We start from the raw sequence: 26,934 nt of genomic DNA, 5'->3' as shown, positions 1-26,934 counted from the left end.
ATGACCCAGGGCTTAGGAGTTGAGGGTCGAGGACGAGGATTCCTCAACTAGGCTCTTCCGCTGTATTCTTAAGACCCTACCCTCCTCCCTCCAGCCTCCTCTGCCCTCCCCTCAGGGAAATAAGGATCACTTTGGGCACTTCCCAGCTTAGGTCCTCCTGGCCATGTGTCTCCCCAGCCCCTCCAACCTCTCCGACTGAGGTTGGGGTTTACAGAAAACCAGCCATCTCACCTTTGCCTTTCTGCTGCCTTCCATCCATCTCTGTAGGCCTCCCCGTGGGGAATCCAGCCAGATCCAAGAGCTGGGATAGAGGTGTAGCTAGTAGACTCCATGCCTCCCCTTCCCCAAAAGGAATTTGCCGTGGTGGAGGAATGATCCCATAGCCTCCTTGCTGGGCCTCTTTCTCCCTCCTGCAGGCAGAGAACTCGGCACTTGCCCAGGCCAACGAAAACCAGCGGGAGACCTATGAGCGCTGTCTAGATGAGGTCTGTGGGGTCTCCAGGGGACTGGTGCGGGGGGGTATGGGGAAGCGGGGAGGAGCACGGCTTGTCAGTGCTCCAGGCAGAGGCTGGTGGGTTGATAGCTCTGCCTCGGGCCCTCTGTCCCCAGGTTGCCAACCATGTGGTACAGGCCCTGCTAAACCAGAAGGTAAGCAGCCGCGGGAGGCATTCTCACCCCGAGCCCAGATGCCCTGTGGAGAGGCCCTGAGTACAACAGGGAAAGCCCTTCCTGGGGACCCGTGAGCCTACGCACATAGGGGCTAGAGGAGGGAGCTTGGTGGAAATGGCCTATCAGCCCTCCAGCAAGGCTCCTCCCCACCTCGGACAGGTCCCCACTATTCTACCTGGAGGCAGAGGTGGGCTGGGTAAGGCCAGGTCTCTGAGCCATGGTAAATTTGACTTGGGCTTGAATCCTTCCCTAATCCTGGCCCCGGCTGGTTTCTCCAGACTGTGAAGGCCCTGATAGCAATGTTAATATTGTGAGCATAAGGTGGCATCTAAATATTTACTCAAGTACTGTGGGAACTTCTTGACTTCTGAGCCACTCTGACCCCCAGGTCTTCCTCTGCCTTATATGGGCCCTTCTTTGATGTATGGTTTCTAAGAGGCAGGGGGTTGGCTCAAGGGATGGGAAAGATGCCAAAGGGAATAGGATTTACCTCCCACCAGGGTGGTAGACTTTGGAGAATTTACCATCCCCAGAAAACGTGACAGCCACAAACACAGGCAGGCTCAGCCCCCCTAGAAGGAGGCTGCAGGAGAAGGGCATGCCCAGCGGGAGCGCCCACCACGCCATACCACTCGCCCCTCCCCACCATCCTTCCTTGTCTCCCTCCGCCTCCCTGGGTGGCAGGACCTGCGGGAGGAGTGCATCAAGCTGAAGAAGAGGGTGTTTGACCTGGAACGGCAGAACCAGATGCTGAGCGCCCTGTTTCAGCAGAAGCTCCAGCTGACGACAGGCTCCCTCCCTCAGGTGGGCACAAGCGATTGGCCTTCCGTCCTCATACCTCCGCTTCCTGCCGCTCCCAGCCCCGGCCGCATTACCACCTTCTTTGCTCCCAACACCTGAAGAAGCGGGCCTCCAGCCATTCCCCTCCATTCTGGGGGCTATGGCCATCTGGGGAAGGCCCATCTAACCTGATAGATCTGAGCCTTAGACGGGGAGCGGAAGAATCCCTGAGTCCCCCCAAGCTTGGCTCTCCCCCACCTCCCAGGTGCTCCTTGCCCCGCTGGATGGCATCCCTTCTTGTTGACAGAGAAGGTTCTTGCTTGGCTCCTGCCCTGTGTGGGGCGATGGGTGGAGGATGAAACTGCAATGATTTCAAGCTCCCAAGGGGACCCTTTGGCCACTGTGTTGCTTCTTCTTGGCCAGGGGCAGGGGCGGGGCTGGGTGGACGGCGCCCAGTGCTGGGTGTCACAGAGAGGTCAGGAGAGGCACTTCCCTCCGGGTCATTCTCTGAGCGTGCATAGTTGCACATGCTCGCTCAATGACACAGGCGCGTCCTCTAACGCTAGTCCCTGATCGTTGACCTGACACCTGCCTTACCCGGGAAAAGCAGAAGGCTACTAGGAGTGAACCCTGAACTCAGTTAAGATGTCACTTGGGGGGTGCCTGGGTGGCTCAGTTGGTTAAGCGGCTGACTCTTGATCTCAGCTCAGGTCTTGATCTCAAGGTTGTGAGTTCACACTCTGTACTGGGCTCCACACTGGGTGTGGAGCCTACCTAAAGCAACAACAGAAAAGATGTCGCTTGCCGTCACTCCATCAGGAGCCCCGAGGGTGGGGTGAGATTCGGGGGTGGGAGGACCAGGACCAGCTTCAGGGACCTGAGGTGAACCTCGGGTTCTGAGGTCAGCCAGCACATCCTACCCCGCCCCCAACCTTGACAAGAAGAGAAGCACCCTTCTGTGTGGATCCGCCTGAATTTGTGTGTCTGTCTCATGCAAACCAGGCAGCTCTTGGCCCCCACACCTTAAGCAGGGTGCTCCATGGCTCACTGGGAGGCTCTGTCCCCAAGGCCAGGGCAGAGCTGGGTCTGAACTGGTGGCAGTAACTGTGGCTCTTCCTGCCCTCGGTCTGTCCCTGCTGCCGAGGTCCCCCCCCCCGCAATCCCCGAGGCCTAAACCCGCTAGCCAAGCTCACCCTGTCCGTGCCTTTCTTGGTGACCCGTGATAACAGGTGTAGATCATCCTTAAATCACTGAAATGAAATCTGGGACCTTTGGGGGTTTGGGGCAACAGATCTGTCTTTCCTGACGGTTCCGTGACATAATAGAGCGTGAACCTTGGCCTCAGATACGCTTGGATTGGGTCCCTAACTTAGCTAATTCTTAGCTGTGTGACCCTGGGCAAATTATGTAACCTTATGAACCCCAGTTTTTTTTCTTGTAAGTGAGGATTAAGATATTGCACGTTGTCGTGAGGATGAAATGAAATCATATATGGTGTTTGGCCCAGAGTCGTAGTCAATAATTAGCAGCCATGTATCATTAGTAATGTTACTCTCGAGTTGTGCTTTGCTAGGACGAAAGCTCCATTGAGCAAATGCTAAAGGAGCTCTTACCGTGAGCAGCGCCTTTGCCAAGACGTATATGGAACTGGCCGGGGCTGTGGTCTGCGCGGGGCACATGAACCCGCAGGCCGGACTGCTCTGAGCTCAGGCAGGTCTGCAGGCAGCCAGAGTACGGAGCAGGGTGACAGTACCGTCCGGGAGCCCAGAGGGGAGAGAGGCCAGCAGAGTGGCCTGAAGGAGGTGACATCGGACCTGGGCCTTGCTGCACGGGCGATGTAACGTAGAGTTGGGGGTGGGGAGAAGGGATGCCCTGTGGAGGGAACCGCAGGGAAAGCCCGGCAGAAGCGAGCTGTTCGGCTGGGCTGGGACGAAGGCCGTGCGGAGGAGCAGCGAGTGGGGACCAGAGGCGGCGTCAGGAAAGGACCAGCAGCAGGCCGGGCCCCGGAAGCCGGCCGAGGGGCCCAGACCTGTCTCCTGCGGCAGCGGGCAGGAGGCTGTGAGCACAAAGATGCTTTAGATGAAAAAGAAAAAAAAATACCTCTGCTTTATGGGTAAGGGATTTGTAAAGCCAGCGAACCCGGTTGGGGAGACAAAAGGCCGAGCAGCTTCCAGGCCAGAGGACTGAGGATGTGGGCTGTAGCCGGGCGGCCGGAAGACGGAGAATGCCACAGAGGCCGGACGTTAAAGCTGACTGCTGTCTAGTCGAGGTGCCTCAGAGATGGGAATGACATTCTCCAGGGACTGAGAGAGAAGTGACCGTGAGTCCATGGTCATACCTTTGTCATCCTCAGAGACCAGCTGGGGGGGGGACAGAGATGGTAAGTCCTGCCATCTCTTTTCTCGGGCCTAGTAACAAATGCTTTTCCATCAGTCTCAGTCAACCCTGTGAGGCTGGGGTCACAGGCAGTCAGAACAGGAAGGGGCTGTTGGAGGCCGGCCCTCTCTGTAATCGGGAAGGGGGCCCCCACAACGAAGCAGAGTGGTCCTAGAGCCGCCATGGGCACCCAAACTAGGCTTGCCACTGCCCACTGCCCTCTGCCCCAGCGACCTTCTTCTTTCTCCAGAGCCCCAGAGCAGTCCCATCTCCCGCCACCTGGGCTCACACATCTTCATTCCACCCATGCATGGTCTCCCAAGGCTCCTCTGACCGAGTGGTGGGGACAGTGGAGGAAGCCACACTGGAAGCCAAGAGACGTCCCTGAAGGAGCAGACTTGGAAGAACTGTGCTGGAGGGGAAGGCCGAACTTCGTGAGGGGGTGGGGACCCGGGACAGACAGCCCCCGTGCTAATTCTGCCTCTCCCCTGCAGATCCCCCTTACGCCGCTCCAGCCGCCATCAGAGCCACCGGCCTCTCCCTCCCTGAGCTCTGCCGAGGGACCGACCACCTCGCTGCCTCTGGGGCACTGTGCTGGGCAGAGAGAGGTAGGAGGGCTGGGCACGCTGGTCTGAGGCTTCGCTGGCTACTCAGTCGGGCATCCGTTGCTGTTTCTGAGGAGTCCCAGAGGAAGGGCCGCTTCCCGGTGCCCAGATCCTCGTCCGGGTGTGAGCCCTAAGCGGTCAGCCTTGGACCGAGAGAAACAGGACCCCATTGCCGATCACCAGCCTTGCCAGCTAAGTTAGTTAGCGGTAGACTCGTGGTTAACATCTCCTGAGCGTGCACTCTCTGCTGCACACCTGGATCCCATTTATAGATTTTAAATAATTTTTGGCCTGTATGTACAATGGTCTCTATCCTCATTTATTCAAGTCTAGAACTGTTACTCATTTATTCTTTTGCTTCCCTGGTTTCCTTTATGAGGTTAAGCGTAATTACCATCCCATTGTATAGACGATGCCGTGAAGCTTAGGTGAAAAAACGCTGAAGTCCATAAACTAGGTGAGCGGTAGACCTGGGACTTGAACCTACGTAGTCTGGCTCCAGAGCCCATGTCGTTAACCACTGTGCCAGTCGAGCGGGGCCCAAGGACGAGCTGGGCAGAAACAGGGAGAAGCTGGCGGTGGAGTTATCGCAGTTCCCTCCTCCCTGGGGAGCCGGTCAGCAGGACAGCTGTCTAACCTGAGAAGGCCTGGGCTTGCCGGCAGGGCTGACTTAGCACTTGGCCACATCGCAACCCCTTCTTGAGTCTCTGTGTTCTTTCTGGAGCCTGGAAAAAGCACAGGCCTCCCTCCCCTGGGGCAAACGTAGATATCAGGGTTGTAGGTGGCGTCAGCCCTGCTGACCCAAATAGTAATGGGCAATGGTGGGGGCGGGGGTGCTGGGATAACCAGGAAGGGAGGTGGGGTCCCCACCCCACCCCAGGTGCACCAGGAGGAAGAGTTGGGGTAACCAGAGCTCAGTGACTTGAGGAAGCTGAGCTGTCCTGTCAGCTCAGAGAAGCTGCTCATTGCTTCTGGGGACTCGGACAAACCAGGCCAGCTCTGTTCCTAACATACTCGGTTTGGTGCAGCTCGGGTCCTGGGCCTGCACGTGGGCTCCTCCTCATGTTGTTTCTCCCTGAAGGTGTGTTGGGAGCAGCAGCTGCGGCCAGGAGGCCCGGGACCCCCGGCCGCCCCACCCCCAGCACTGGATGCCCTGTCGCCGTTCCTTCGAAAGAAAGCGCAGATCCTGGAGGTGCTGAGAGCCCTGGAAGAGACCGACCCCTTGCTTCTTTGCTCGCCTGCCACCCCTTGGCGGCCTCCAGGCGAGGGTCCCGGCTCCCCAGAGCCCATCAACGGCGAGCTGTGTGGCCCCCCTCAGCCTGAACCCTCCTCCTGGGCCCCCTATCTGCTCCTAGGCCCTGGTAGCCTGGGAGGCCTGCTACACTGGGAGCGCCTCTTGGGGGGCCCCGGGGAGGAAGAGGGTGCTGGGCGACCCTGGGGTCCTAGTAGGGGCTCCTCCCAGGCCCAAGGCACTGGCTCTGGGCCACCCTGTGCCCCAGGCAGCAGCTCCTCCTCTTCCTCTGATGAGGCAGGTGACCCCAACGAGGCGCCCAGCCCTGACACCCTGCTGGGGGCCCTGGCCCGCAAACAGCTGAACCTGGGCCAGCTCCTTGAGGACACAGAGTCTTACCTACAGGCTTTCTTGGCCGGGGCTGCGGGCCCGCTCAACGGGGACCAACCAGGTCCTGGGCAGCCATCTTCCCCAGACCAGGGGCCCCCACAGCTGTCCAAGTCCAAAGGCCTCCCCAAGGCCGCTTGGGGTGGGGGTACCCCAGAGGCCCATAGGCCGGGCTTTGGTGCTACCTCAGAGGGCCAGGGGCCCCTCCCCTTCCTCAGCATGTTCATGGGTGCGGGTGATGCCCCCCTGGGCTCGCGGCCTGGCCATCCCTACTCCTCATCTCAGGTGAAAAGCAAGCTCCAAACTGGCCCCCCTTCTCCTGGGGAAGCCCAGGGACCCCTTCTACCCTCTCCAGCCAGAGGTCTCAAGTTTCTAAAGCTGCCTCCAGCTTCGGAGAAGGTCCCCAGCCCAGGAGGCCCCCAGCTCAGCCCCCAGCTTCCCCGGAACTCCCGAATTCCCTGTCGCAACAGTGGCTCTGACGGCAGCCCGTCTCCGCTGCTGGCCCGCAGGGCTCTGGGTGGAGGAGAGCTGTCCCCGGAGGGAGCACAGGGCCTGCCCACCAGCCCTTCCCCCTGCTCCACAGCCCTGGACTCTGCTCAGCTCAGACCTCCCCAGCCAGCCTTGTCTGCCACGCTGTCCCCGGGACCCGTGGTCTCTCCCTGCTATGAGAACATCCTGGACCTCTCCCGGAGCACCTTTAGGGGGCCTTCCCCAGAGCCACCTCCATCCCCACTGCAGGTACCCACCTACCCACAATTGACTCTGGAGGTGCCACGGGCCCCTGAGGTCCTCAGAAGTCCTGGAGCTCCCCCCAGCCCTTGCCTCCCAGAATCCTGTTCCTATGGGAGTGCCCAGGAGAAGAGTTTGGACAAAGCCGGCTCGGAGTCTCCCCATCCTGGCCGCCGGACCCCCAGCAGCTCATCCAAGAAGCCCAGCCAGGGGGCAGGGCGGCGACCTGGGGATCCTGGCTACACCCCTCTGCGGGACAGACTGGCAGCCCTGGGGAAACTGAAGACTGGCCCCGAGGGGCCAGAGAAAAACGGGGTGCCAGCCAGGCCTGGTACTGAGAAGGTCCGAGGAGCAGGAAGGTCAGGGGAGAGCCCTGGAGACGTGGCGCCTCCCACCCCCAGGCCTCCTGAGGGACCAGAAGCCAAGGGGGCCCTGCGGGGGGCAGTGGCCTTAGGCACAAGCAGCCTGAAGCAGCAAGAACCTGGGCTCCTAGGGGACCCCGGGGCCCGAGTCTACTCCTCCCACTCCATGGGGGCCCGGGTGGACCTGGAGCCCGTCTCACCAAGGAGCTGCCTCACCAAAGTGGAGCTGGCCAAGAGCCGGCTGGCAGGGGCCCTGTGCCCCCAGGTACCCCGCACCCCTGCCAAAGTGCCAACCTCCGCCCCCAGCCTTGGCAAGCCCAATAAGAGCCCCCATGGCAGCCCGACGAAGCTACCTTCCAAGTCACCCACCAAGGTGGTACCCCGACCTGTGGCCCCCCCGACCACCAAGGAGCCCCCTAAGCCTGACAAGGGGAAGGGCCCACCTTGGGCAGACTCTGGCGGCACTCCGGCCCAGCCTCCGTCCCCCGCCCCTTGCCCCGCTGAGCCAAGCCAAGGCCCCGAGGGGCGGGCCCCACACTCGGCCATCGAGGAGAAGGTCATGAAGGGCATTGAGGAGAACGTGCTGCGGCTCCAGGGCCAGGAGCGGGCACCAGGCGCCGAGGCCAAGCACCGCAACGCCAGCAGCATTGCCAGCTGGTTCGGCCTGAAGAAGAGCAAGCTGCCGGCGCTGAACCGCCGCGCGGAGGCCGCCAAGAGCAAGGAAGGGGCCAGCGGGGGCTCCCCGCTCCGGAAGGAGGTCAAGACGGAGGCCCGGAAGCTGGAGGCCGAGAGCCTCAACATCTCCAAGCTGATGGCTAAGGCGGAAGACCTACGCCGGGCCCTGGAGGAGGAGAAGGCCTACCTGAGCAGCCGGGCCCGGCCACGGCCCGGAGGACCGGCACCAGGACCGAGTACAGGGCTGGGGCAGGTGCAGGGCCAGCTGGCTGGCATGTACCAGGGTGCGGACACCTTCATGCAGCAACTTCTCAACAGGTGAGGGCCTAGGACCTGTCAGCAGGTGCTCAGTAGCGGGGCGGGGGGGCGCTTTTCCCTCCATGGGCCCATCTGGGGCTAGGACTGCTTTTCCTGAGAGCAGAAAGGGTTGGAGGGCAAGTAAAAGGCCACCAAAGCATCTGGGGGTCTGGCCTGGCCCAGAGCAGAGGTTGGGTCTTGAATCGGAAGCCTGGGGTTTGTGCCCCAGCTTCCCTCCTCTCTGGCCGTCTAATGTTGCCCATGCTGAGACCCAGTTTCTCGTTTAAGAAGAGTTAACAGTCCACATTTTCCTAAATTGTCTCCAGCGTCAGTCGAGGCACGGGAAGTGCTGTCTGGGTGCAGGAGTTAAGGGCCTGTGAGTTCCTAACGGTGGGCGGATATAGGTCTTTACTCTGGGGTCTGTTAGCCTACAGACTAACACAGGGGGACTCCCCTTCCCATCTGGCCCACTGCCACCTGCCACAGACTCCGCAGCGGGAGCTGAGGCTCAGAGAAGGGGCCGTCCGGGCTTGGGGTTGCTCCATCCAGGCCAGATGGGCACCAGGTGGGGCGGGGCTTGGACAGCAGATGCGCTCAGCTGGGGCCGGCGGGGTGTGCATGTGTGGACCAGGAGGTGACCAGGTTGCCATCTACTAGCCAATGGCATCAGGAGGTCTCTAGGCTTGACCCTGTGTGGCTTTTGGGGAACTTGTCCCATCTCCCCTGCCCCTGCCGTTTTTCTGAGATTTTCCGTGGAGTCTCTGCCTGTTCCCAGCATCAGGAGGAGTCAATGGCAGCAGCCGCGGGGGCTGTGTCCCCTATCCCAGGGGCAGGGGGCGGTGGGGGTTTCACTAGACCCAGCACCACTGGAGGGAGTGGGGTCAGAGTGGGCTCACCCAGACCCCCCTTCACCTTCGTCTTGACCGCTGCTGTAGGGTGGACGGCAAGGAGCTGCCGCCCAGGAGCTGGCGGGAGCCCAAACCCGAATATGGCGATTTCCAGCCAGTGTCCTCTGACCCCAAGAACCCCTGGCCAGCCTGTGGGCCTCGAAATGGCCTGGTGGGGCCTCTTCAGGGCTGTGGAAAACCTCCTGGAAAGGTAGGTTCTTGGCAGCTAGGTACTGGGCCTGGCTCTGTGGCCCTGCCGGATCTCCCACCCCTTGGAGAGTCTCCTTCCCTGGGGCGTGGAAGCTGCTGGGTGTACTCGTGGTCTCTGGGGGCTGGTGGGCTGCAGGCGCTCAGAGCCATACTCCAGGGGTCCTATGACAGAGCTTGGGGAGGGATCTGGGTGGGGGTGGAAGGAATGGATTCTGAGGTCTTCTGTACCCCACGCAGACGAACAGCGAGCCGGGAAGGCGGGAGGAGGTGCCCTCAGAGGACAGCCTGGCTGAGCCGGTGCCCACCTCACATTTCACAGGTCAGCAGGGTCAGGGGCCAAGGATGGGACCTGCCCCGCACCCCCTGCCTACTTTACTCCTTTCCTGTCACTGAAGCAGGTGCCAGGCTCTGGGTGCCATCTTGGGGCCAAGCACCAGGTAGGCACGGGGGCTGCACGGAACTGAAGCCCTCCCTGCCCTTGGGTACCCGTCCTGCCTCCCCCACCCCCACATATCCCTCCAAGTCTAGGGGAGCTGGGGGGAGGACTGGCAGGAATGACAGCCTGTTGGGCCAGGAGGGGCCCTGCCCAGGTGGGGAGCCTGGGCTGGGGCAGGAAGCCGGAAGAAGAAGGCAGAGGGGCTGAACCTGCGGCCTCACGTCCCTGACTTACCGTCCCCTCCCCAGCCTGTGGCTCCTTGACTCGAACCCTGGACAGTGGCATTGGGACCTTTCCACCCCCAGACCATGGCAGCAATGGGACCCCCAGCAAGAATCTTCCCAAGACAAAGCCACCACGGCTGGACCCCCCACCCGGAGTGCCCCCAGCTCGGCCCCCACCCCTTACCAAAGTCCCCCGCCGCGCCCACACACTGGAGCGTGAGCTGCCAGGCATAGAGGAGCTGCTGGTGAGCGGGCGGCACCCTAGCATGCCAGCCTTCCCCGCACTGCTCGCCGCCGCTCCGGGCCACCGGAGCCATCAGACCTGCCCTGACGGTGAGTGTCTGGGCAGCAGGGTGGGTCGTCCCTGGAGCTCTACCCATCACCATCCACCTTCCCCTTGTCCCCATGCAGATCCCTGTGAAGACCCAGGCCCTCCCCCTCCTGTCCAGCTGGCTAAGAACTGGACCTTCCCCAACGCGAGGGCAGCCAGCAGCTCCACTGACCCTTTTCTGTGCCCATCCCGACAATTGGAGGGGCTGCCCAGGACCCCCATGGTGAGTATGGCCAGAGGGGAAAGGGGACAGGCCTGGAGGGCAGGAGGGATGACAGGGGGACACCAGTTCCTGCCACGAGGTACAGCCGTGTCTTAGAGAAGGCTGAAGGGTCTGGCCCCGTGGATGCCCCTCTGGGCAGCCCACCCACCTGCCCCTTCTCCTACCCCTCTCGGAGAAAGGGTTTCTCGCCCTCCCCAGAACTTTGGTAGGACCGTGCTCGGTGGTGCCTCTAGTCGCCTTGGTGGGCCCCATCTGCAGCGCCCCATCGGGGGGCCGAGCCCAGCACCTCTCAGGCCAGGCCGGGAGGTGAAAGGAGCTTCCTCCTGAGCGTCCCTTCCTTTCCCAGGCCCTGCCCGTGGACCGGAAGCGGAGCCTGGAGCCCGGCCGCCCAGCCCCCACACCCCAGGGCCCGGCGTTTGGAGGTAGCCGCACGCCCAGCACATCGGACATGGGCGAGGAAGGGAGAGTGGCCAGTGGGGGCCCCCCAGGTCTGGAGACCTCAGAGTCTCTCAGCGACTCCCTCTACGATTCGCTGTCCTCCTGTGGGAGTCAGGGCTGAGGGGCTGCGCCGCACTACGGCCCCTCTCTGGAGTTGGAGACCACCGACTGGACCAGCTCTCCTCGTGCCCCATCCCTCGGGGCCAGTGGGGCCCTCCCTGCAGGGACCAAGGAGGCAGATGGATCAGAAGGTGAAGGGGGTCCCTGACACACCCCACTGCCCACCGCTGCTGTGAAGGAGATGACCGCTCTCAGCTCAGGGAGAGACCCCGCCCTTGGTCCCTTCTCTCACCTGGAGTAAGGCTCTTCCTCCGAGGGCCTGGGGGTTCAAGGTCGCCGCGTCCCGGCCCCCAGCTACCCCTTCGGGCTGAGCCGTCTTGTGGTGCTGGGCTTCCTGCCCCCCAGCTGTGCCATCTCAGCCCAACCTGGCTGCTCCCCGCCCTGGAGCCCCGCGGGACCAGCCCAGAGTCCCCGTGCAGGTGGAGTTTGGGGGCGAAGGGTCAAGTTGCCTTCTCTCTCTGTCTGCCCTGGCCCTCCCTGCTGTCTGGATGGTGCTGCCCTCCCCTGCCCCCATGTCTTTGGGGTCCGTTTGTCTGTCTTTCTGTTGTTTTTTTATATTGAAGCGCCTGGCCCAGTCCCCACCCCCCAGCCCCGCACTGCGGTTAATTTATCTGTCGTTAAGAACTCGGCTGCTCTGCTTCCAGCCTCTGCTTCTGCCCTATTCCTAATAAAATGTGGAGGCCCCTCCCTGCCCTGGACTCCACTTTTTCTGTGGGAGGACTCCGGGGTTGACAGATGGGCGGAGGCTGCATATGGGCAGCAGAGTGAGGGACCCCGGGGACCTCCACCTTGCCTCAGGTGCCCTGGTGAGGCGGCTCCCTGCCCCCCCACCGCCGCCAGCACAGCTGGGGGCGGGGTCACCGGAGAAGGTCACCAAGGGCTGGGGGAGCAGGGCCTGCTTGGGCTGGAATGGTCCCTGGCAGGGGGATTGCCCTGGGGTAGGGCGGAAGGCTGGGCTGTCTGTGGGGAGGGTGGCGGGGGGCGTGCGCTCAAACTCCTGTACGGACTGGCAGGGATGGGGTGCGTCCAGTGAGCTGCAGGGGCTGCCGGGTAGACAGAGTTCAGTGTCTGTGGCCTCCCGTTGCCAGAAAGCAAAGCACAGCCGGGTCTCAAACTGTTGCCACCGTTTTTTGTTTTTTTTTTTTAAGATTTTATTTACGTATTTGAGAAAGAGAGCTTGAGCCGGGGAGGGACAGAGGCAGAGGGAGAAGCAGACTTCCCACTGAGCACAGAGCCCTGAGACAGCCTGGGCCGATCCCAGGACTCCAGGGTCATGACCTGAGCCAAAGGCAGACGCTTAACCCGCTTAACCGACTGAGCCACCCAGGCGCCCCCTGTTATCTGTCCTCAGACATTGGACTTTCCCCCCAGATCTTCTTGCCCCTATTTCTACCTCAGATTTCTTCTTCTTTTTTTTTTTAAGATGTTATTTATTTATTTGACAGAGAGAGAGAGCACAAGCAGGGGGAGCGGCAGACAGAGGGAGAGGGAGAAGCAGGCTCCCTGCCGAGAAAAGAGCCTGATGACGGGGGTTCGATCTCAGGACCCTGGGATCATGACCTGAGCCGAAGGCAGACACTTAACGGACGAAGTCACCCAGGCACCCCTCTACCTCAGATTGCAACCAGAAGTTCCCCTTGCTCTGAAATTCTCACTTCAGGAAGGGGAGGCCAAGCATGAGGCTGTGTGGAAGGGCCTAGGCTTCTAGGAGTTACTTTGTACTCTCCACATAGCATGAAAGGGCCACGGGGTGGCGGTGGCCTTCTAGCCCTTGGATTTCCCGTTGGGCATGGAGCTGGGCATTACCTGAGGGTAAGCCAGGGGCAGCAAGACCATCACACGCCGGCCAGCCAAGCTGGGCCTAGGACGGCCTCCTTCCTGCACAGGTTGTCAGGTGTGGGGTGACTTGTCTAGCGTGCCCACCAGACCGAGCCTGCGCTTAGCCTCTCCCCGCGATATGTAGTCTGAAGGCCAATGGGCAGGATGCACTCGGTACCCCCGGCCTTGTGGCTGCGATTCTGGACCGTTCATCACGGGAGTGGGGGCCCTGTGCTGAACACGTGGTCTGTGTTAGCCCCATAGCTTGCAGAGCTGAGGTCCGGGGTGCCGGAGCTGGGCCCACTCACACCTCAGCGACACCACTGGCTGCCGCTCTGTGCTCTGGCCAGCCCAAGAAGGTGAGGAGGGTGTCAGGGCCTCCCTTTATACTAGCTCCTTCCAGTGGTGTGTCCAGCCCCGGAATGCTCCAGAGAGCGGTAGGAGAACTCCCCCATTAAAATAAACACCTACTATACCCCCAGCCTCCCGATTCCTGACGCCTCCCAGAGCCTCATCTCAGAGATGAAGACATCAAGGCTTGGAAACGTTCAGTGGTTTTCTAAGGCTGAGAAGTGGTGGAGCCCGATGAGAGTGTTTTCTTTACAAGTGTGTGTAGCTTGCCTTTTTTCTGGCAGGACTTCAATCTCCTCCTCCCTTTTTGGCCTGTGGATCGCTCCTGATGGGCAGGGCTTGAGAGCACTAGACGGGACCTCAAGAGTCTTAGCCATTGAGGCTGGTTTTGTGGGAAAGTGGCATCCTTGGTTTTCCTTATCTATGGAAGGAAGATGAGAAGGTTGGGCCAGACCACCTTTGTCCTGAGCTCTCTGGTTTGTCCTCTGCCTCCTTTAATCTGGCCTCTCTCCCATTTCCCTTGGTTGATGTCCTGGAAGAAATGAACAAGACTGCGAGAAGAGTCAAGTCAGATACCTTGGTTTTCTCTGAACGTCCAAATCCCATTTTCTCACTTCCTCCTCCTACCTGCTGCTCCTGTCCCGTTGTCCCTTCTGCGTGTATGGGCTTGCGTATGAAACATGCCAAGCTGCTAACCTGCCTCTTGCCGCGAGGGCTCATACAAAGTCCACATCCTTCTAACTTTTTATTTCTGGGTTCTTCCAGTGCCTTTCTCTCCTGGAACCTGATGTATAACCTCATTTCCTTGTTCGCACAGAATTGTGTGCCCACCGGATATTTGCCCGCTGTCCCTTCCGGGAAGGAGTTTGGCATGGTGGGTTTGACTCTGGACTCCGCCTCTGGCTAGCTGAGACCACATGGCCCATCCGTGTTTCTGGCCCCAGGGTCTGGCCCGTCTGCTGTCAGGGTCTGTTCCGCAGGGTGGCGATTGCAAGGTGTCGCCGTGGCCCCCGGGGCAGTGCGGGCCAAGCCACATCAGCCACAGCGGGTTCCGTGGAGCCAGCCCTGCCCTACCGACGGTTCCAAGGTGGGCAGCTCTCATTCCTAAATCCCCCCGTGTCCAGCCCACGGAACTGTGTGTGCCCTCCATCGAGAATAATCCGTGGAGGGCGACACACAAGTGAATCAAAGACGCTTCTGGGGAACCAGTTTCTCCTGATGCTTCAAGGAAGGGTTTGGCTAAAAGGCTACTTGATCTTCACTATGACAGAACACTTCCTATCTCGTTGGCAACATCTGCTTGCAGGGTTAAGGTGACCTCACTCTTTTCTCCATGAACAATGGGTGATGTTTGCCTTACCATTGTGTGTGACCCCTTCTGCTGAATTTTCCAAACAGAGGAAGCCATAGCTGCCAGGCCCCCTTTCTCCCCCTTCAAATGGCATCAAGACATCAGCATAAGACTGACAAGGTTTCAGGTTCCACATCACTGGGCACCCTGCCTTTTACAGGAAATGCCCTAAAATGTTAACAGGTTTTCTCTGGGTTGCCAAGAGTTTTTATTGCTAGATTTTCTACAAATAGTATGTTTTGTTTTCTTTATCAAACGGGTTTAAAAAAGAAACAGTCATGCTTTGCAGCAAATTCTAGATATACATACCCCTTCTTTAATCCTGTGGGAGTTAATTCAAACGTATCATTGTTGTTTTTTTAAAGACATGTGAATGTGAATTAATACAGGTGAGCATTTCTATGATCCTGGGACGGGGATGAACTTTTAAAAATCTCTTGTAATTATTAAAGACATACAAATGATAAAAGTGCATGTTTTATTTATTTATTTTTAAAGATTTTATTTATTTATTTGACAGAGAAAGAGACAGCCAGCGAGAGAGGGAACACAAGCAGGGGGAGTGGGAGAGGAAGAAGCAGGCTCCCAGCGGAGGAGCCTGATGCGGGGCTCGATCCCAGAATGCCGGGATCACGCCCTGAGCCGGAGGCAGACGCTTAATGACTGAGCCACCCAGGTGCCCCAAAAGTGCATGTTTTTTGAAAAAAAACTTTTTAAAAAAGTGCATTTTTTCTTAAAAAAAAAAAAAAAAGTAACTGAAATGGAATTGGATGTTACAGAAGGGAGCAGCGTCTTTTTCACACTCCAGCTCCCAGCCTCACTCCGCAGATACAACCCGAGCTGAGAGGTGACCTTTCAAATTATGTTTTAAATTCACGCGTGCGCACACACACACACACACACGCAGAGCATGTTTACGTTGACCTTTTATTAAACAATGAGATTGTTCTATAGTTACCGATCTGCTGCTTTAATCATATATCTTGGAGATTTTTCCCAAGTCCGTGAATCTCCGTTACCATACATGGTCTTCTGTTGTATGGCTGTGCCGGGTTAATTTGTGTCACCGTGACAAACTGTGCGCCGTGAACATTGCATATGTGGCTTTGGCCACGTGTGTATTTTTACAAGATAAATTTTTACCCATGCCATTGCTAGGTCAGGGGTGCTTAGGTGGCTCAGTCAGTTAAGTGTCTGCCTTCGGCTCAGGTCATGATCCTGGAGTCCAGGGATGGAGCCCCGCGTCGGGCTCCCTGCTCAGTGGGGAGTCTGCTTCTCCCTCTGCCCCCACCCTGCTCGTGCTCTCTCACACATGCGCTCGGTCGCTCTCTCTCAAATAAATAAATACAATCTTTAAAAAAAAAAATTGGTAGGTCATAGCATACGCTTAATTTAAATTTTTTACAGGTATGAACAATTGCATTTCAGTAACAATGTATAAGTGAGACTATCTTCTACATCATTCAGTATCATTAAACTTTTTTATTCTCGGCCAATGTGGTTAGAGTATGTGACCATGTGGAGTCTTGCGGCCCGATGTTAGGGACTTTGACTTTTACTCGGAGTACAACGGGAAGCCGTTAGAGACTGGTAAAGAATACACCGGGGAGGACAAATATGGCTGCAGGCCAGTAGGGGGCCTCTTGGGTAACTCCAGTGACAGATGGGGGCGACCTGTTCCAGGGTGGGGGCACTGTAGACAAGAAAATTTGCTAATGTAATTGATGTGAAGAAAAGAAAAGAGCCAAGGGTAACTCCAAAGGTTTTGGAGCAATTGGTAGGAAGAAATTGCCATTAACCAATAAGGGGGAGAGTAAAAGGAGCAGACCTGGGGGAGGGAAGATTAGGAGTTAAATGTTGGCCATGTTGAATTTGAGATGTCTGTTGGACAACACCCAGTGGAAAATGTAGAGTAAGCAGTTGGTTATAGAAGTCCAGGGTTGAGAAAAGCAGCCTGGGCTAGAGATATAAATTACTAAGTCATCAACATATGGATGTTATTTAAAACCAGGGGACTGGATGAGCGCAACAAGGGAGTAAGACGAGGAAAGGTCTCAGTCCTTAATCCTGGGATCCTTCCTTTCTTCAGAGGTCAGAGGAAATGAGGAGAGATCATAGAGGAGACTGAAAAAAATAGTACGAAGAGAATGTAGGGTCCTGGAATATAAATAAAGAAAACATTTCAAGAAAGATTAATCAGTGTCAAATTTTGCTGATGTGTCTGTCAAGATGAGGATTGAAAATCGTTTCTTCAATTCAGCAAACACTGAAGTCACTGGTGACCTCAGCGAGAGCATTGGTGGAAATGAAAGCTGTTTGGGTTGGTTCAAGATAAGCCAGAAAAGGAAGGATTGGGGTATAGACGACTCTTCTAAGAAGTAGTGGAGGAGAGAGCGGGAGGGGAGAGTCGCGTCAAGAAATGTAATATTTACTATTTTTTTAAGTCTTATTTTTGAAACTCTTTCAAACTTACCTCAATGTTTCAAGTACAGCACAAAACCTTTCTTCGAACCCTCTTGAAAGCTGCCAACTTGAGGATCCATTACCCAGTACTTGACTGTAGATTTCCTACCAACAAGGGCATTCTCTTATATACCCCCATAGCATCATCGAAATCAGGAATTACTATATAATGACAATCTAATCCTCAGACCACATCAAAGTTTCACTGGTTATCCAAATAATGTCATTTATAGCCAGTTCAAAAGTCGCACATTGCTTTTAGACATTTCTTTAGTGTCCTTCAAACTGGAGCAATTCTTCAATCTGTCCTTGACTTTTTTTTTTTTTTTAAAGAAAGGGAGGTGGGAGGGGGCAGAGGGCAGAGGGAGAGAGAGAATCCCAAGCAGGCTCCACACCCACCAGGGAGCCCAACACGGGGCTCAATCTCACATCCCTGAGATCATGACCTGAGCAGAAATCAAGAGTCGGACACTTAACTGACTGAGCCACCCAGGTGTCCCCAAACTGTCCTTGACTTTTGAGACCTTGACATTTTTAAAAAAGATTTCATTTATTTATTTGAGAGAGAGCATGAGCAGGGAGAGGGGCAGAGGGAGAGGGAGGAGAAGACTCCCCACTGAGCAGGGACCCCCCCCCCCAGGACCCAGGGATCATGACCTGATTCTGAAGGCAGATGCTTAACTGACTGAGCCACCCAGGTGCCCTGAGACCTTGACATTTTTTAACTTTACAGGCCATAACTTCCATTTATCTCATTACTAAGGATGTTCGTTTTCATTACTTAAGTTGGTGTTTGCCAGACTTCTCCATTATACATTTACTATTTTTCGCTTTCTAATTAATAAGAACATGTGAGGAGGTACTTTGAAACTGTGTAAATGTTTCATTTTCATCAAACTTTCTATTTTTTCATTTGCTTATGTCAGTATGGACTTATGACTTCCTACTTTATTCAACGGTTTGTAATCCGTCACTATCGTTATTTACTTTGGTGCTCAAATTGTTCATGATTTAGCCAGTAGGAGCCCCTTCAAGCTGGCTTCCACCTCTTTGACAAACCCCCATCATTCTTTGAGGATGTGCTTTCTGGCATAACGTGTTCAAGAGTCACCTTGGACTTCTTCAGCCCAACCCTGGAATTAGCCATTTCTCCAAAGAGCCCTGGTTTCTTTGGGTGGGGGTGATATTTAGAAACCAAGATCTGGAGGCTGGGTATGCTCACAGCTACTGGGGAGTTGTTCTCAGGGCTAAGAATCCTTGCCCCTAAGAAAGGATTTCTTAAAGATAGAAGAAATTAAGGCATTTTCTTATACTTATGGGAAAGAAAAAATAGAGAAAAATTTGATGATTCCAGGAGAGAGAAAAGGGAATTGTTGGGCTCTAAGGAGAAGTACTCTTGTGATTGCTTTCATTTTCTCAAGGAAATCATCAAGGTCATCAGCTAAGAGGAAGGATGGGAAAACGAGGTGTTGGGAGACTTGAGAGGAGAGGAGATGGTATGAGTAGTCATCCAGAAGGTCAAGAGTGAATAGGGAATGTAGTGGGGGTACCAAGTAGTATGAAGGGTCCACTTGAGGTGATTAGGAATTTAAAGTGAGACTTGTTTTTTTAATAAGATTTTATTTATTTATTTTCGAGGGGGAGAGAGAGAGAACAGGGTGGGGAGTGGAGGGACAGAGGGAGAGGGAGAGGGTCCCAAGCAGACTCCATGCTGGGTGCAGAGCCCAACGTGGGCCCAATCCCACGACCCTGAGATCACAACCTACATGGAAACCAAGAGTCAGACACTCAACCAACTGTGCCACCCAGCACCCCTCAAAGTGAGATTTATTAACACGAATGTGTTGGGGTTTTTCTCCTGCCACGTTAAGTACAGAATAGACAGGATTAGCCCGGGCTACCAACTTACCATATGACTACAACACAGGGGAGAGAGAGAGAGGCCAGGGGATTGAAGGCATATGCAAGGGAGTGATTCTATTAGTTAGTTGGCTGTGGACTTTGCATCGGTTAAAGAGGGAAGAGAGAATGAGAAAGGAGAGAGGCACGATGGAGGTACGATCAGTAGATGGCAGGCCCTGGTGGGACCAAAGGAATTTTGGAGATAGGGTATTAGAGAGAATGAGTTGGGAAGAAATGAGATGGTAATCAGAGGGTGGGATGCATGAGAGTGAGATGATAGAAGGTGCTATGGGCTAAACTGTGCCCCCCTCAAAAAAAAAAAAGATGTTGAAGTCCTAACCCCCGGTACCTCAGATGTGACCTTACTTGGAAATAGAGACTTTACAGAGGTAATCCAGTTAAAACAAAGTCGTGTGGGTGGGCCCTAACCCAATATGATTGGTGTCCTTACAAAACGCATAAAATTAGACATAAGGACAGATAGGCACATGGGCAGAGGCCATGTGAAGACCCAGACAGAGATCACAGCGATGCAACTACAGGCCAAGGAGTGCCTGTCAGCAATTGTCAGCAAACCACTAGAAGTCAGGCCAAGGGCCGAAGGGAGCAGATGCTCCCTCACCATCCTCAAGAAGGAACCAACCCCGCCGACACCCTGATCTCGGACTTCTGGCCTCCAGAACGGTGAGGCAAAAACCTTCTGTCTTTCCAGAGACCGCGGGACACTAGTACAGAGGGGCTACAGTCACCGGTGATGACAAGGACCAGGAAATGACCACAGGAGTGAGTAGTTCAGACATGGTAAAGGGCAAGGTCGTTGGAGGAGAAGAGATCATGGAACTATCTGTGTGGATGTTGAAATCTCTAAGAACTAGGACAGGATTAGCCTCGGAGGGAATGACCATGAGGCAGGAGCCAAAGCCTTCAGGAAATGAGAGGAAGTAACCCAGGGGTTGGTAGATGAACGGGAAAGGGGGGTAGACTGAGCAGTATGGTCTGTCAACAAGAGATTCAAAGCCGAGGGGCTTTAGGGAAGAAGAAGGGTCCGCAGGCTACGCTGAGGAGTGAGGAGGGCGCCTGCACACCTTCTGGCCTGGGGGGACCGGCCAGCTGAGGTAAAGAAGGCGGCCTCCTCAGGGCAAGGCTGGAGGGGGAGGTACTCTTCACAGAGGCTCTGTCGGCTTGCTGAGGAGGAGCCGTGAGCTCTAGAGGCCCCAGCGGAAGGGTTCCAGGAGATGGGAACTGAGGAGGGAATGTGCAGGGCTAAGAGGATCAGAGTGTGGGAGATGGGTGGCCATCGCACGCCAGTGGGAACGACTACCAAGTACTGCGGCCATGTTCATCAACTTCCCACAGTCCAATGTCCCCTTTTGTGCCTTTTGAATTTCATAGCACGTGGATGGGGAACGTGGGGAAGATGTGGAATGGTCACTGCCGACAGAGAAGAGGGACCGGGGTAAAGACAAGTCCAGGATTTTCAAACGAGGCTGGGGCCCAGTGGCAGGTGAAGAGCGGGAATGTCTAGGGGCACCAATCTCCAGGAAAGTGGAGTTCTTGTGGTTGCTTTCTTTTCTTACCGGGGTGCAGAGGCCTGGTTCGAAGCCTAGAGAGGGAAGAGTGTGGGATTAGCGCAAGGATGGGTTTTGCCAGTGAGGGAGTTGAGGTGGCTGGTGACGTCACCCACCATAGGCTCTGGCTTGGGCAAGAATAATAATAAATCAGAGCAAACATCATTTACAGTGGGCCAGGCACTGTTCTTAGTGCTTACCCGTAGTAACTCAGTTACCCTCACCACAGTCTTTTATCCCCACTTTAATATGAGAGTGTGGGGCTCAGAGAGCTCACGGAAGCTGTCCGAGGCCAAAGCCCATCTGCGGACGAGCTGGGCGTCGAACAAGGCAGTTCAGCTCCAGACGGTGCTTTCAACAGCACGACGGAGGAGGGGCCGCTAGGAGGGCGCCGAAAGGAGCGGGATGCAGGGGAGGGGTGAAGGGGCAGGGCTGGGGTTTCGGTGCAACCACAGTGCAGGGCAGAAGCAGAGAGGAAGTAAGAGTTGGCACCATGTGTGGTTGTGGTCTGAGGGCTGAAGAGCAGACTTTTACATCCGGTGCAGCTGGCCGAAATGAGGCAGAGGGAGAAGTCCCCGCAGAGAACCGAAGATCGGGAACCGGGGAGCTGGGGGCTGGAGGGTCATCCACGGGACACTGAAGTCTCCCGAAGTGACATGGACCTGGAGGAAGAGGCCAGCTGGAGGCAGAGCTCTGATAACTGCAGAGAAGGTTTCCTGCAGGACACTGGGTGGGCAGGGAAGGGTCTGGGCAGAGGGCCACCGGGGCTTATGGTGGCAGAAGCCATCGGGAAAGCGGGTTTCTGTCATTGAGTCGTGGGGAAGCCAACAGGGTAGCCCCGGGGGCCTTCTCTCAGGCAGGAGCACTCCACGGAGTTAGTTTAAAATCCCTCATTTAAGTTTGCCACATATTTTCTTTGGTTACGATTCTTTATTGCGAAAAAAATCATTTTCTGCAGAACAGTCGGGAAATAAATTGCCACCAAGTGGCGCCCTGGCCGCCGTGCCCGAAGGAGAGGTTCGCAGGCCTGAATTGCCACTCCGTGGAGAGAAGAAGAAATGTGGGGTGCCCGCCCTTCCTCATGTCACCAGGGCCCCAAACCAGCTGCCCTCCGTCTCCCCACGCCCTCGCAGGGTTGCGCGAAGCGCGGAGAACACGCGTATGTGCCCTTGGCCCTCCCCTCTCCTTCCGTCATTTCCTCACACTGTCGTTTATACAACAAACATCGCTTGGGCCCCTAGTGGGTGTGAGGCCCTGCGCTGGGTACCAGGACCCAGAGGGGCATGTGACATGCCCCTTCCCTCGGGACTCACAGTTCTGGCACCTGATGCCAGTCACTGGGCGACCTCAGGAGAACGCGGGTGGTGCTGTAACGGAGGGTACCCACGTGCTGTGGGGGCCGCCGAAGGGCTCTAACCCAGTGTCCTTGGGTGAGGTGATACCAGGACTCAGACCTGCAGGTGGGTGTGGCCCAGTCACGCAGAGGGTGGGGGTGAGAGTTCTAGGCAGAAAAACGTAAATGCCCAAGCCTAGCGGTGAGGGACTGAATGGAACATTCGATGACATAAAATGAGCTTATTATGGCTAGAGCACTGAAAGATGAGAGGATTTTGAGTACACAATGAGAAGTTTGCACTTTCTCCTGACAGCAAAGAGGTGCCATTGAAAAGTTCAGTGCTTATGATCAGAAAGATCCATCTAGGGGCGCCTGGGTGGCACAGCGGTTAAGCGTCTGCCTTCGGCTCAGGGCGTGATCCCGGCGTTCTGGGATCGAGCCCCACATCAGGCTCCTCCGCTATGAGCCTGCTTCTTCCTCTCCCACTTCCCCTGCTTGTGTTCCCTCTCTCGCTGGCTGTCTCTATCTCTGTCGAATAAATAAATAAAATCTTTAAAAAAAAAAAAAAGAAAAAAAAGATCCACCTAGAAATAGTGTGCAGAGACCCAAGGCTGGGGCTGAGGCCAGTGAGGAGGTGGGAGCCATAACCCAGGCAAGGCTCAGTAGGGCCGGAACCTAGGCAGCACTTGCGTTGAGAGCCGTGGACTAGGTGTCCATATGCTCCTTAACTATGAGGTTCCTGGGGTTCCGTTGGGCTTGATCATTCCTCCTAAAATAATGCCTTTGAGATCCATCCAGGTTGTTACACGTATCTAGGGCTGACCCCATCTCACTGCAGAGTACTATTCCACTGCATGGACGTACCACAGCTAGTCTGTCCGTTCACTGGTGAAGGCTATTCGGATTGTTCCAGATTTGGGTTATTACAAATGACGCTTCTGTGAATGTTCAGGTACAGGTTTGTGTGTGAACACACATTCTTATTTTTCTAGGATAAACATCCAGTAGTGCAATTGCTGGGTTGTATAGCTAATAGGCATTTAATTTTATGAGAAACTGCCAAATTGTTTTCCAGAAGTTGTACCATTTTACTGTACCATTGGCAATAAAGGAGGGCTCGAGTTGTTCCACATTCTTACCACTATTCGGTGTTATCACTATGTCTTTAAAGTTTAGTCATTCTACTCGGTGTAGGGGGTATTTCACTGTTGCTTTAGTTTGCATTTGCCTAATATCTCATTACATTTAACATCTTTTCATGTGTTTCTTTGCCATGTGTGCATCTTCTTGGATGGAGTGTCTGTTCAAAGAGCTGACTCACTTTTATGGTTTTAAAATGCACCAAATCGTCCACGTCTCTCTCCCTCATTTCCCCCCTGAACTTCAGATTGCGATGCCAGCGCTGCAAATGCCTCCCGACCTCTGCAGGGAAGCCCCCCGCCGCTGTGATCCCAGCATGTCCAAAGCCAAAAGACCCGTCCGTCCCTCAGCAGTCCTGGGCCTCCCCCACGGAAGAGCTGCCACTTAGAGGGGTTACTTTCTGCTCAACACTCTTCCAAGTGCTTTACATATTTTAATTAACTTAACCCTCACGACAATCCTTTAGGTAGTACTGGTTTTTGTGGGTTTTTTTAAAGATTTTATTTATTTGGGGGCACCTGGGTGGTTCAGTCGGTTAAGCGTCTGCCTTCAGCTCGAGTCATGATCCCAGGGTCCTGGGATGGAGTCCCGCATCGGGCTCCCTTCTCAGCGAGGAGCCTGCTTCTCCCTCTCCCTCTGCTTGTGCTCTCTCACTCGTTCTCTCCCCCCCCAAATAAATAAATAAATAAATAAATTTATTTTTTAAAAAAGATCTTTTTATTTTTTTTTAAAGATTTTATTTATTTATTCGACAGAGATAGAGACAGCCAGCGAGAGAGGGAACACAAGCAGGAAGAGTGGGAGAGAAAGAAGCAGGCTCATAGCAGAGGAGCCTGATGTGGGGCTCGATCCCACAACGCCAGGTTCACGCCCTGAGCCGAAGGCAGATGCTTAACCGCTGTGCCACCCAGGTGCCCCAAAAGATCTTTATTTTTAAAAATCTTTTAAAAAAGATTTTATTGACTTATTTGGGGGGTAGGAGCAGAGGGAGAGGGAAAACAAGGCACAGAGATGTTGAGTAACTCACCCAAGCTTGCACAGCCGGCAAGTGGTGGTAGGTCTATCCAGATCCCAGAGTCACCCTTGATTCTCCTGTCTTTCTCACTTCCCCATGTCTGTTCAGTCATTAAGGCCAGCACAGTTGCCTTCTGAATGTTTTACTTCCATCATCTTTCCTCCAACCCTTATAACTACTGCTCTGTTGCAGCCATCTTGTCTCTTGTCTGGACCATCGTGAGTACCATTTTAAAAAAACAAACAACTTTTTATTATAGAAGATTTCAGCAGTACAAAAAAGTAGAGAATAGTACAAGGAATATGCCCATTGCTACAATCAGTATAAACTCATGACCATTCATTTCATCTACCACCCATGCCCTGCTGCCACCTGACTGCATTATTTTGAAGCAAATCTCAGCATATTGATGCATCCATAAATATTTCAAAATGCGTCTCTAAAACAACTTTCAAATAACAATTACACTAACAGGGGCAGCTGGCTGGCTCCATCTGTTGAGCGTCTGCCTTCGGCTCGGGTCGTGATCCCAGCGTCCTGGGATCCAGCCCCGCATCGGGCTCCCTGCTCAGAGGGGAGCCTGTTTCTCCCTCTCCCTCTGCTGCTCCCCCTGCTCACGCTCTCTCCCTAATTAAAAAAAAAAAAAATCACAATAACATTCTTTGCATTATGCATATCTCTTTAATTCATTAATCAGTATTTGTATCAGTTACCCCCTGCTGTATAACTTAGTGGTTTAAAATGATCATAAATGTTTATTGCTGCTCACAGTTTCCGTGGGTTGGAACCCCGAAAGCAGATGAGCTAGGTGGTTCTGGGTCAGTGTCTCCTGAGCTGCTGGTCACCTGAAAGTCCAACAGGTCCCGGAGGATCTGCCAGCCATGCGGCTCATCGACGCTGGCTGGCAAGTGGGTGCTGGCTGTTGGAAGGGGCTCCAGTCCGCAGCACAAGGGCTCTCCACAGGGCAGCCTGAATGGCCTCAGCACCTTGCCTGGTTTCCCCCAGAGCAAGTGAACCAAGGATCCAAGGAGGAAGCTGCGAGACCTTTCGTGACCCAGGCTCGTAGTCGCACACACATCCACAGTATTCCCTGGGTCACACGTGCCAGCCTCCTTCACTGGGAGAGGGTGGGAATACCAGGAGGCTGGGATTTTAGGGGGTCGTCCTAGAGAATGGTAACCACAGGCTCCAATTGCCCCGGTTCTGTCCGTCTCTCATTGGTACGCGGTTTATTTGAATCAGAATCCATGCTTGCATTTTGTTGATATGGCTCATAAGTCTTACCTCCAGGTTCCTTTCCCTTTTGTTTTTTCGTTTTGTCTTTTCTTTGCCTTTTTTTTTTTTTTTAAAAGAATCCAGGTTGTTTGTCCTTGGTTTTACACTTACTGGATTTTGCTGCTTACATCCCCGTGATGTCATTAACACAGTCCTCTGATTCACATCTTTCCTGTAAACTAGTACTTAGATCTAGAACTTAATATGATTTGGATTTTTTTTTTTTTTTTCAAGAAAGCTTCAATGGTAGTGCTGTTGACTTCCAGGAGGGGGCACATGACATCGGGTTGTCTCTCTTGATATGATGCGGCTGTTGCCAGGGCCTAGCTTCATTATTCATTAGAGGTTTACAAAACAGTGATAAATTAACCCTATAATTTCACCATCTATTAGCTGGAATATTTCTGTAGATAGAAACTTTCCCTTTTTGATTACCTTGAAGCACAGCTAATACAGAAAAGATACATGCTTCTTTCTTTCCCTTTATGAACAAGTACTAGCATCCTTCAAAGGTGACCAACAAGATATTTTTAAAATGTCATCCTATAGATTTAAAACATCTGGTTTCAATCCATCGCACTTGTAATTCGTATTGATGTTCAAAGGATCGCATCTCCAGCCAGGAGGTGCGTCTGCAGGTGAGCCCCGCGTCCCTGGGTTATACCAGCCACCTTGACTGGTTCGCGCTCTGCCGCCGCGCTCCGCTCCAGGTTCACCCTCCACACCTCCCCCGCAGACCGCTGGGCGCCCAGGGAGCTCTGCTTGTTTTAAGTGGGAGATGGGAAGGACCAATCTGGGTGGAGCGTCTTTACCTTTCAAGGGCACCCCACCCCGCCCATCGTCCAGTCACCTGAGATGTAAAAATGCTTGTCTGACCCCTCCCTTGCTCAAGTCCTGACACTGACACTGTTGCCCTCAGGACAAAGCCAGTTCCTAAGCGCGAAGGAGCCAGCCTCGGGCGCCTGGGTCTCTCACATGGCTGAGCGCCTGCCTCCAGCTCAGGTCATGATCTCCAGGCCCGCGGAGTCTGCTTCTCCCTCTGCCACTCCCCCTGCTTGCGCTCTATCTCTCTCTCTCAAATGAATATATAAAATCTTAAAAAAAAAAAAAAAAAAAGCCAGTCCTGTTACTGCTTCCCCGTTTCCCCCTCCCTCCCACGTCCTCCCAGTCTCCTTAAACTTTAAAACCCAACAGAACCTAAGGATTTTGTTGCTCCGGCATCTATCTTCACCTCTTTGCCTGTCTCACTTTAACTCAGTCTTGGAGATTGCTTTCTCAGGTGTCATCTCCAAAACACCTTTTTTTAAATTTTTTTTTAAGATTTTATTTATTTGGGAGAGACAGAGAGATAGAGAGAGCAGCAGACTCCCTGCGGAGCACGGAGCCTGATGTGGGGCTCGATCCCACGGTCCTGGGATCATGACCTGAGCCGAAGGCAGACGCTTCACCGACTGAGCCATCCAGGCACCTTCTCCGAAACACTTTTCGCTGAACCGCCAGGCAGGGCTGTCTCCGCTGTTGTCTCGTGGCCACTTGTGCCTCCATCGGTGTAAGTACCTAGCATCTCCACGCAGCTGTCCTGCGCCGCTCGGCTGTGAAGGACTAAAAAGCAGTCATTGCCTTATCCGCCTTTACCCCCCGACATGGAGAACATCATCTGATGCCTAGTGGATGCCCCCATCTGCTCACCTGCTTAGGCAGGACAGACTGTCTCTTCCCAGTGCAGAAGTCCTTC

General features: G+C 54.8%; 1 protein-coding gene across 4 annotated transcripts in view; it reads left to right on the top strand.

Moving 5' to 3' along the window:
• The window catches only part of NCKAP5L (NCK associated protein 5 like), a 30,410-nt gene extending 18,745 nt beyond the window's left edge, over positions 1 to 11,665 (top strand). For 2 of the 4 annotated variants that reach the window (XM_040642425.1, XM_040642424.1), the window contains exons 4-14: positions 417 to 485; positions 610 to 648; positions 1,354 to 1,473; positions 4,320 to 4,433; positions 5,512 to 8,132; positions 9,047 to 9,209; positions 9,446 to 9,527; positions 9,607 to 9,645; positions 9,893 to 10,201; positions 10,280 to 10,422; positions 10,769 to 11,665. In XM_040642425.1, coding sequence (XP_040498359.1) covers positions 417 to 485; positions 610 to 648; positions 1,354 to 1,473; positions 4,320 to 4,433; positions 5,512 to 8,132; positions 9,047 to 9,209; positions 9,446 to 9,527; positions 9,607 to 9,645; positions 9,893 to 10,201; positions 10,280 to 10,422; positions 10,769 to 10,981 — 3,912 coding nt within the window. In that variant the 3' untranslated portion in view covers positions 10,982 to 11,665. Of the gene's footprint in view, positions 1 to 416; positions 486 to 609; positions 649 to 1,353; positions 1,474 to 4,319; positions 4,434 to 5,511; positions 8,133 to 9,046; positions 9,210 to 9,445; positions 9,646 to 9,892; positions 10,202 to 10,279; positions 10,423 to 10,768 lie in introns of all 4 variants that reach the window. The other 2 variants (XM_040642426.1, XM_040642427.1) reach the window with 2 other exon arrangements.
• Positions 11,666 to 26,934: the final 15,269 nt, after the last annotated feature.

The sequence above is a fragment of the Ursus maritimus genome, unplaced genomic scaffold (assembly GCF_017311325.1).
Source record: "Ursus maritimus isolate PB19 unplaced genomic scaffold, ASM1731132v1 scaffold_26, whole genome shotgun sequence".
In the NCBI taxonomy this organism is placed as follows: Eukaryota; Metazoa; Chordata; class Mammalia; order Carnivora; family Ursidae; genus Ursus; species Ursus maritimus.
The sequence above is the reverse complement of the archived record's forward strand: the minus strand, read 5'-3'. Positions and strand labels throughout refer to the sequence as shown.